Consider the following 10,735-nt stretch of genomic DNA (forward strand, 5'->3'; position numbering starts at 1 on the left):
TGAGACTGTAATGGTCCATGAGAGTAGAAAGCCCAGTCTTTCTCCCGAGGAGTTGGTGGTGGTTTTGAACTGCTGACCACAGGGATCACAGCCCAATGAATAACCACTACACCACTAAGGCTCCTTAGGTATAATCAATACCCCACAGTCGACCTGGTGATTTGGGGGTTAACTGGTGGGTTTCCCAGGAGCCAGGCTAGCCTGGACCCAAAGGAAAATCACTGTCTTCTGGGCTACTGCCAGGAGGGGGCATTGGGGGACAGTCAGCTGAGCCCAGCTGGGGGACAGTCAGCCCTCTTGGTGTGCCAGGCCTCCTCTCCCAAGAGCAGAGGGTCCCTGCAGTCTCTAGTCTCTGACAGTGCCCCCAGCCTCACCCAAGGAGAGGGCCATGCTCCTTCCATGTCAGCTAGGTGAGGGTGGGGAGGAGAGTGAACCTAAGTCCCCAGGCCAGTGGGCGGCTCCAACATGATTTCTCTTTTGGGAAACAACCTGCGACACTCACGTATCACTCAGGAGATGGCTCCATGTCAGCCAACTGCTGAGCATTCCCCCTGTGCCCATCCGGCTCACTCTGCGGGCGGCATCAGCCAAACGCTAGTGTGAGGAGCTGATGGGACTGCAGGCTTATTGCTAATGGCTTTCTGCACAGGTCAGGGCAAATGTCTGACAGAGCTGAAGAGAACCATTTCCTCACAGGGCAAGTGGGGTAGGGCCAGGATACTGCCCAGTTGGGGGCTGCTGCCCAGTGTGTGGTTGGAGGTGGTGTGTGGACATGCAGGAAGCTGTGTGCCTGCAAAGCCCTAGGGTGGCCTGAGGGGACGCGAGAAGGGGCTTAGCAAAGCCTCTGGCAGTCTGGCCCGGGAACTGTAGTGTGTCATCATGTCCTTGTCAAGACTCCAGCAGGGCCACCCACTGCTCACCCCTCCTCCCCTGTGGTCCCTGCTAGCTGCAGCCTCCCCAGGAGCACCCTGCAGGCAGAAGGTGGAACTGTGTGGAGAAGCAGTGTTCTTCATTTGGTTTCCTTTCCTCTAGCGTCTCCACCCCCAGCCCTTCGCTCCCTCACACTCTTCTCTTCTCTTTCCTCTTCGCTCCCCATTTTTCAGCCAACTTCCCCCACCCCAAGTTTTTTTCTAGAGGGACATGGCTTGGGAGGAACTGCAGTGCCGCTGTGCTCCTACAGAGACAGTGGGGAAGGGCCTTGTCATAACACCTGGGGGTGGAAGGTGGGGGCAGGAGGGAGTGAGCCACAGTGCTCTGCCCAGGTGGAGTGTGGAAAAGCCTGCATCTTGTCTGGGCCCTGCAGTGAACACTGACCCTCAGGGCCCCCTGAGAATTCACACTGCTCAGTCCATAAAGCGTGCCTACCCACCCAGCACTGTCCCCCTCCCCATCCTCTGCCCTTCAGCATCTCCCCACGACAGGCAAACAGCGCTCCAATCAGAGAGTTCTTCAAAGAGTCTCCCTGTAGAGCCTGTAACCATGGGTGTCCACTGCCCAGGCCTTTCTCCCTGGGGTCCAGCACTCATTCTACAATAATCATCCCGGAGTGACATGCAGAGAGGCTCAGTGGAGAGTGGCTGGGGCCAAGTTGGAGTCCAAGGTAGATGGCTGGCCTCCCAGGGGAAGGCTCTGTCAAGCCCGCACCCCCACTCCGCTGACTCCCTGCTCCCCATCACAGCAGGTGACATGACTGTGCCATCACAGTTAGCACACACCAGGAGGTGCAGAACTAGTGTGGTCTGGATGTGCAGGTGCAGGGCTGAGCGCCTTCTCGAGGTCCCCCACCCCTGACTGTGCCCACCACTGTGCACGGGCCATGACTAGCCTTTAAGCCGCGGGAAATGCCAGCCTGTGGTGGTGTTTCCAAGACACTGGGTACACATCTGGCCAGGGCAGTGGCAAATGTGTCAGCGGTTGGGTCTCCGCTCACAGAAAGAAGGAAGTTGAATGTGCGCCCTTGGGGCCAAGTGTGTGATGGGTTCTGGCAACTCTGTGTTAAGAGACAGTGAACTTGGCATGGTTCCGAGGCTCCGCCCCCCTTCTGGCCAGCAGGGTTGAGTGGTGGGCACACGTGGCATGACACGAACGCTCTGCCCTGTCGCTCCTGTGCCTGCAGGGAGAAGTGGTGCCACATGACCCAGGAGGAGCGGGACGACAGCCTGCGGTTCAACGAGAATATCACCTTTGGACAGCTGGGGTAAGGGCAGGCCCACCTCCTTCCCCCAGGCCACGCCCATCACAGCTCTGCCCCTCCCCAAGGCCCTGCCCTTCCATCCCTATGCCCGCCCTCCATCCTCTGCAGGCCCAGCTTCCTACTCTGGCAGTCCCACCACTACCCTCCTTCCTCACACCCCCTGCCCTCTGTCCCTTGCAAGCCCCAGCCCCTACCTCACATCCCCCACCCCCTGGCCCCCCCTGAGACTCATTCCCAGATATCCTGTTAGAGTTAGAATTCTGGCAGGCAGCACTGAGACCCTGAGATCCTTGCCTACGTTTGTGGTCACCTGAGGAATTTCAAGTGTGGCGCACACACACAGGCCCTGGGGAGTGGGCCACCCATCCTCCACCTGCCTTTGTGGCACAGGACCCTTGAGGACATCAACCTTCCTGTGTCAGCGCCCCTTGGTGACACCATGCCGGCAGTCATGACAGGTGTATTCTGAAATTGCTCAGAAGCATTCATTACATTTGGTCTCAATTCCAGCTTCTAATTAATGCAGCCTCCTAGCATAGCACTGGTGGGTGGGGTCTCCCTGAGAGCTGCCAGCTGGCTAATTAGGTAACGATTTATTTTTATTTGTTGCTAACAATTTTGCCCTAGAGGAAAGGGCCCCTGCCCGGTGGCAGGTGGGCCCAGCTCACGGGCGTTTCCTCCGCAGCACATTCACGCACAACATGCTGGCGTTTGGCCTCAACAAGAAGCTGTGCAATGACTTCCTGAAGAAGCAGGCTGTGATTGGAAACCTGGACGAAGGTAAGAACAGGGGCGCTACTAGCAGCCCAGGGACCTCCGAGGTCCGAGGGCAGAGGCAGATGGGCTGCAATGTGGGGACAGGTATTCTACACACTAGAGTGCCCTACGCTGCTCTGTTGAGTCAATACGTGGAGCAACTTCACGTGTGTCAGAGTAGGTCACCCCATGTGTGTGCAGCGTAGGCTTCCAGCGGCTGGTCTTTTGGAAATAGATTCCCAGGCCTTTCTACCTAGGCATGTCTGGGTGGACACGAATTTCCAACATTTTGGTTAGCAGCAGAGCACCGTAACCATTTGCACCACCTGAGGATGCCTCTATTTCCTACTGAAACACTTGTGACACATCGAATTCTATTTGGGACACCATTCCTGCTAGGTACTATTGCCGAGTGTGGGCTGGCGGGGCTTGCTCCCTCAGCATGTCCAAGCCAGGCCTAAGGGAAGTGGGCTCTGCCCCGGATGGTTGTTGCTGGTCAGCTTCCCAAACCCACAGAAGCCAGCTTTGTGTGCAGGACTGCAAGGCCACTCCAGCTGCCCCTTCAGCCTGACCCACAACCACCCCGATGTGCCAGGAAGAACTGTGCTCTATACGTAGGGTTTCTCCCACCTCCGCCCTCTAAATTGTGGTGGAAATATATGCAATCTCCCAGCGGAATTCTTCATGTTGTGCAGCCTCTCATTCTCCTTTCCCCGAGCGATTCCACCCCCACCCCCACCCCCCAAGCGTCCCCGCCCCTCCCTCCAGCGCCTGCTCACCCTCTCAAATTCCTTGGCTTATTGCATACACATGAAGTCAAGCACTATTTCCTTTAGCGACTGGATGATTTTCCCCAGCACCATGGTGCCAGGGTGTGTAGGGACTTTGCTTCTCTCCGTGGCTGTGTGGGGTCCATTGTGTGTGAGGACCCAGTGGCATTTATCCTTATCGGGCAATGGGCATATCTGTGGTTCCCACCTCTGGCTGTTGTGAACATGCCGCAGTGAACAAGGTGTGCCTGTTCCTGTCTGCGTCCCTGCCTTCACGTCTTCTGTTGTGCATCAAGGCAGGTGGTGGCTGCTCATCGGCAGTTGTTCTGTGTTCATCTTTTTGAGAAACCCTCTCCCTCTGGGGTCTGTTTCCCCACAGCCTCGCCAGCACCTGTGGCTTTATGCTGCCTTCAATTCTTGTCATTGTCATTCTAGTGGGAGATGTGCAGTCTCTCCTTGAAGTCTGATGTGCATCTCCCTGATGGCTAATGAGGAACCCTTGGGCACAGTGGTTAGAACACTTGGCTGCTAACTGAAAGGTTGACAGTTCGAACCCACCAGTGGCTCCACGGGAGGAAAATGAGGCCATTTGCTTCCATAAAGACTCTCAGCCTCAGAAACGCCATGGGGGCAGTTCTGCTCTGTCGAGTCAGATGGACTTGATGGCAGTGGATCACTGCGAATCTAGCATGCTCTGTGACCTCACCTCTGTGCGAACAGGTGTCTTGCTTCCCAGGATCCCAGTGGGCTCTGGTTCATGCCCACCCCTGTCGTGTTGGTAACTGGTGGCTCTGTGTTTCCCCACACGTTACAGCTCAGCCCTGCCTGTGATGCATGCGGAGCAGCCTGAGAGCAACACCTATGCATGTCCCCCTCTTTCTCTGGCCCTGCTTGGCTATAGTCTCTGGTCAGGAGAGCCAAACAGGCCAGTCTGCCCCTGCTTGCCCTTCAAGAATAACACTCTCTTTTCTTCCAGAGCAGTACAAGCTGCTCAGTGACCACATTGAGCAGATGGCCGCTGAGTAGCCCTAGGAGGCTGCCCCTGGCCCCCACCATGGAGGACTGAGGGTGCATGCTGTGCTCCCCGGCCCAGCAACTGGCTGTCACCCTCCATAACCCTGCATGACATTAGCAGCGCCCGGAGCCACTCGCTGCCCTAGAACCAGCTGTTAGAAGAACCTGGTGGCCCTCCTCACCTCTCTCCTCCACCTGTGCCTGCACCCCGTCTCTGTGCCAAGGGAGCCCTGGACTCTGAGGCTAAAACCAAGGTGACTATTGAATATCAGCCTCTTGTGAGGAGGGCAGCTGCTGGACTCCCACAGCTGCAGGAGACTGTGCCAGAGCTGGGCAGCCACTCAGGATGCAGGTCAGGGAGGCCGAAGCCTCTGCCCACAGGTGTGGGCCCCTCACCCACTGCTGCTTGCCCGCACTCGCTCTCTCCCTGGGGGACAGGAAGCTGGAGGAGAAAAACACCTTCTATTTTAGAGAAGAGCTGTGAGAAGCACGGCACCAGGACCCAGCTCGACTCAGCCTTGGTGTGAACTAGCAAGTGAGCGACTAAGGAGCAAGAGTGTGGCCTGGTCCATCAGGGCACAGCCTCGGCATGGGCTATGCACGTGGACAGCTAGCAGTACCCCCGGAGGAGCTGCGTTTGTTACCAGCCCATGCAAGCCCCGGGACAGTGACGTTTCTTAGGAGCTGCAAGACAGTGCCCTTCCCAAACCAGACAGTGCTGCTCTTCATTTCAACGAGGACAGGACGTCCATACTCAGGGTTACGGGACAGAAAGAGACAGAGCATTGCTGGGGGCTCTTCACTGGGAAGTCAGCACTAGACTCCACTCCAGCCCTGTGACTCGTGTCCTCCATCACCTCATCTCAGCACCTGGGGCTTGTCCCAGCCACATCTGCCGGTCCGTGAAGCTGACATCCAGGCCACCAGCACCAGGCCCGCCAGTTCCCCAGCCTGTGCTGCCCCAGCACGTCCTCTGCCTGCTGCCCTGTACCCCTCTGACACTGGAGTCGGCGCTGGGCGATCTCTTCTCTCTCCCTCCCTCTCCTCACTCCATCATATTAAATAGCTGTTTCACCTGTGAACATGTATGTAACCTCCCCATACCCAGTGTGATTAGTGGGCACATGGCGCTGGCACATCGAGATACATTTTGGGCATCTAGCAACTAGACAGAGGGCTGATCTGAGTGCACATGTGTAGTATAGCCTGCCTGGAGGACAGGGGTGGGCTTGGCTGGTAAGGTGTGTGTGTGTGTGTGTGTGTGTGTGTGTGTGTGTGTGTGTGTGTGTGTGTGTATCAGCCTCCCTGCTGACACATTGAGCATCTTACAGGGGGGGCTGAGGATGGAACCCCCAATAGTCAGCCCCCCAAATCCTGATGAATCCACTGAATGGGTGTTAGAGAAGCAATGGTAAGTGATAGCTAGGCACCAGCTGACAGCTTCCAAGCTTCCTTCAGATAACACACTTAACCATCCCCGATGCCTGATAGCCCAGTGGCCCATGCTGACCACCGTTCTCAGCAACCATGTGTTGGCCAGACTCTGACAAAGCCTCCAATGCCTTGGCCTCATGCGCAAATGAGTTACTAAAATGCATTATGACTTAAACATGCCCCCAAAGATTTGTCCTTTTGTCGATATAAGAGTTTTACTTGTGTTCTGGGTTCTGGAGGGAAGATTAGATTTGGAGGCCTGTCCAGAGGTGTCAGGAAGCCCACAGTTCCTGGGGCTTATTGGAACCAGGACCAGGCAGCCTGTGGGAGGACGCACAGCTTTGACTTCTGGCTTTTCCGAGCACTTTAAGGCAATATCTGGCCTTCAAATGTGCTCTGAGCCTCTGTTCTTGCTTGTCCATAGAAGCCTCCTGAAATAGCCATTGAGAGTAGAGCAACAATCTCATTTGTCCCCACTCCCCTTTCTCCCCTTTGGGAGTGCCTTTGGTCACTGTCACGGAGGACATGGCCTTCCTAGAAGGTTGACAGCTTGCCTCTCCCCCCTGATCCCTTGTGTCGTCACTGTGGGTTCCCCAGAGAAGAGATGTGGGTGAGCAGAGAGACTCCAGAAACTCTTAGCTCTGTGGTCATGGTGGCAGAGATGTCACTTCCATGTATATGTGCAGGGGTGCAGTCCTGTAGGTTAACACACAGCATGTTCTCTGAAGGCAGGAACTTCAGACCCAGTGCTGGTGTAAGCATGACAGCCAGGGGCATCTGGCCTCATTGACCTTCACAAAGGTTCCAATGAGGCAAAGGTCAGGCCATACCTTCTCTTCCTAACCTTTTTGTCAGTTCTGACATCAGCTAGGTCTCCCATAGCACTTTTGATAGCGTGCTGCAATGGTCATCCAGAACACATACCATACTCATAGTTATGGGGTTTATTAGGGATGTAACAGGTTACAATTCAGGAATGGAATGACTCAGGATACAATTCTTCTATAGGCCAGTTTCTTTTCAGTTGTGCCCATAGGCAGTCCTCTTGGTCCCTTGTCCTCTCAGTCTAGCCTCTGCCCTGCTCTGGCCAACGTTCCAAAGTGCTTCAACTCCGTCAGTAAGTACAAAGGCCCCAGCAACAGCACAGGGGATGTGGGGAGTGCAGGCCACGCTGAGTGACACTGTCAGAGCGAGTGACACCAAAAGGACTGTCTATGAAACGCGTGTGCAGTGCTTTAGCAGAATTTATTATTCCTATAAAAATATACCTGTAGTTAGTTATAACAACAAAAATATTTCTCATAGGCCCAGCTTACATGTATCAGTATTTCTGTCTATAAGGCTAACACTAGATGCTAATCTACCTTTCAAACCTTCTGCTGGACTCCATCTGCCGGCAGTGGGCCATGAACTCCTTCCTGTCTGAGCTGTCTTATCACCAATTACAGTGACACTTGGACTTGGGGGTTTCTCTGCATGCACTACCAGCACATGCTGTTGTTTTTGTTGCTGCCGGCGTTTTAATGGGCACTGATTTTGTCAAATTGTCTGGTGTTTTAGCTACGACATTGTGGTAAGTAGTATTTGTGAGCCTCTATCAATAGCTTTTATGAGAATGAAGTAGTCATTAAAGGAAGAACAGAAAAAAGGCTTCCGCTCAGTCACTAATGATATTGTGATTCACCACATTATGATTTAGTGTAGACCAATTTTGCTGTTACTGTTCACATCATCTAAGGAATGTTACATTTAAGCCATTTTCAATGGTAAAGTCACATAGTATTCTGTGATTATAATTGATGATAAACTTACATGTCTAGTACATAACGCTTCCACAAGTAAGTAGAGAAATTGATAGTTTAAAACATGACATTGGAAAACGCTATCCTTTTTTTTTTGCATGCTTAGAAATATAACTTAAATTTTTAAAAAATTAAACAAAGTTTAGTCTTTTAAAATTTATTTAAACGCATCACTAAATTATTTGGCACATGATTAATTATGCAGACCTAATCAATGAACATAGCTCATGTAATGATAAAGTTTAACACTGGAATGAATGTGATTTTGGTGTGATTCTTAAACTTTTTTTTTTACTTTGAATTCTGTTGTTTTCTTACCAAAGTTTTACTATAACCACTTGAAACCATGTACATGCAAACACCTTTAGGCTGTGTGTATGCGATTATAACTTAAAGGTGTCATTTAACATTTGCTAGTTTATGTCACTACGATTGCCTGTATATTTAGTGATATATTGCAATTGCGATTTATAAGGACACTGGCATAAAAGAAACCACTAAGGACTCTGTGTGGTCGGATACAGAGGAGGTCCACATGGGGAGTGACACCACGAGTTACCCAGCGCCACCAACCTTGTGATGCCATTGGGAGGCACCCTATTCAGTCAGTAAGGCTCTTGCTCTGCCAAGTGCTGTCAGCTCTCTCACTGCAGCCGCCTCCCTCTCACCAGCCTCCTGGTTCTGCAGCCGCCTGTCCCTGCTGCTGCTTCTCTCTGTCTTGCTGCCTCTCTAGTGTTATAGTACTCTTGCTCACTTGCTTGCTCTCGCTCTGGGTCAAGGAGGTTCTCTTTGTTCCCATCTCTTCTTGCACGTGGTAGTGAGGCCCCCCTTCTGCTCTGGAATTTTAAGCCCAGTGGGATGGCAAACTAACCAACCTCCTTGCTAGGCTTCCTTACATCTGCTTGCATGGCCTCACCCAGGCATCGTGGGAGGTACAAGACCACAGCCAGAAGGGCGAATGCAGGGGAGCCACGGTTCAGGAAGAAGGCTGTCCAGTTGTGGCTGGTGGCATCTCAGGCCAGTAGCTGTAATGCCTGTCTTAGGGCAGCAGCTCAGATTTCTCATTGGCTGACCTTCTTCTGGGCTGTGGGTGTCCTAGTGAGCCTAATTCAGTGAATTCTCCCAGAAATGTCCTGCTCTAAAAGCAGTGCAGTGTTGAGATCGGGTTTGTATGTTCTCAGTCTTTGTGATGGCTTTAGCAATATTGATAAATGTTTAATTAGGGGAAACTGCATCTGCTGTGTGTGTGTGTGTGTGTGTGTGTGTGTGTGTGTGTGTGTGTGTATAACAGGGGCCCTGCTCCTGCATCCTGTCCCCAGATAAAATCTGGGATGGTCAAGGTGATCCAAGGAGCACACCCTGGGTGTGGCCTGGCAGCGGCCCCAATAGAGGCACCCACCCCAGGCCCACTCAGCCTTGCCTTCTGCCCCTCTCCACTCTTTCAGTTGAAACCAAGGTCCCTGTGTCTGTAACTGTGGGGGAGTCATTCACACAGTCACATGCAATAGCCCAGGGACAGTGTCACATGATCTGCATTATCACACTACGCGTCCAGCATTCCAGCTCCCAGCTCCCACCCTTCAGGGAGTTTGCAGAGGTCCTGGTCTAAGCTGGTTCCCAAAAGCACAAACTGGGAGCCAGGAGCCACAGCCTGCCTTCCCGGCGAGCTGAACGATTTGCTTGCTCACAACCAGAGTCACTCAGACTTCTGATAACTGGGCAGCCAGCACAGGACAGGTTTGCCCAGAGCAAGGCGGCACTGGGGAAAAAAGAATTAAAACAGGTAGAGCTCCAGAAGGGAGCAGGGAGGGATACCCTTTGTAGGAGGGGACGGAGGCCTGCTTGAGGACAGGTAGGTGGCCTGAAGCAGGGGCATCTCTAGAGACCCCTCGAGTTTCCCTCTCCCACTCAACCATTCAGTTCTTTGTCTTATGACTCAGCCATCTTGCATACCAGAGTCTTGTAAATTGCTTATTAATTTTTATGAATCTCAGAGCATGCTCCACTTGAAAAGCCTGCAGCGGAGTTTACAGCGAAGGGCAAATAATTCCCCTTGGACTAGAACAGCTACAAGTTGCCCAACCCTGTGCGGCTTTAGGTAGACACACCCAGCCTTCCTTGCTGTGGGCCCTTGTGGACATTCTACTTACTGTGGTGGGAAGAGGAAGAGGCTAATTCCCCTCCAGGGGTGAGAATTTCCAGGCTGCTTACCCCAGTGAACATTCGGTACCTCTCCTGTGTCTGGTGGCTGGCTTGTGTTCTGAGGTCCCCCACTTGCCAGTCTGTGTGGGCTCTGAAGAAGGATGAGGATGAGTGCTCAGAACAGGGACCCTGCTAACCCCCAGGTGTGAGGGGACTGAAGTGCTCAAGGGGCTCACTTTGACCCCTGGTGATAGGTTAGGCACTGAGATGCTAGCCATGAGTTTAGCAGTTCAAACCCAGCAGTCCTTCCATGGACAAAGATGAGGGCGTCTGATCCTGTAAAGATTTATAATCTGGGGAACCCTATATAGATTGCTACTTGGTGACAGTGGGTTTTGGTTGTGTGTGTGTATATATGTGTATGTATGTGTTTGTGTGTATGTGCATGTGTATGTGTGTCCCAGTGGGGCTTTTAAAATCAGGTGACTTTTGCAGTTGGTGATTTTCACATTATCATAACCGCCCCAGGGTGACACACTAGCACAGCTAACACACAGTAGTTTTTAGCAAGTCGTTATGTCAAAGATGTTTTAATGATTCTGGGAGTGTTGCTTTGATATATT

The 10,735-nt window shown here is 52.7% G+C and overlaps 1 protein-coding gene across 2 annotated transcripts in view; it reads left to right on the forward strand.

The window, feature by feature from the left end:
* Positions 1–5,816, forward strand: part of KIAA0513 (KIAA0513 ortholog) — a 59,511-nt gene extending 53,695 nt beyond the window's left edge. For both annotated transcript variants that reach the window (XM_030886573.2, XM_013005213.3), the window contains 3 exons: positions 2,117–2,197; positions 2,880–2,974; positions 4,697–5,816. In XM_030886573.2, the coding sequence (XP_030742433.1) occupies positions 2,117–2,197; positions 2,880–2,974; positions 4,697–4,746 (226 nt within the window). In that variant the 3' untranslated portion in view covers positions 4,747–5,816. The remainder of the gene's footprint in view (positions 1–2,116; positions 2,198–2,879; positions 2,975–4,696) is intronic.
* Positions 5,817–10,735: the final 4,919 nt, after the last annotated feature.

The sequence above is a fragment of the Echinops telfairi genome, unplaced genomic scaffold (genome assembly GCF_000313985.2).
Source record: "Echinops telfairi isolate 266 unplaced genomic scaffold, ASM31398v2 ScPeMD7_2291;HRSCAF=2852, whole genome shotgun sequence".
Taxonomy (NCBI): domain Eukaryota; kingdom Metazoa; phylum Chordata; class Mammalia; order Afrosoricida; family Tenrecidae; genus Echinops; species Echinops telfairi.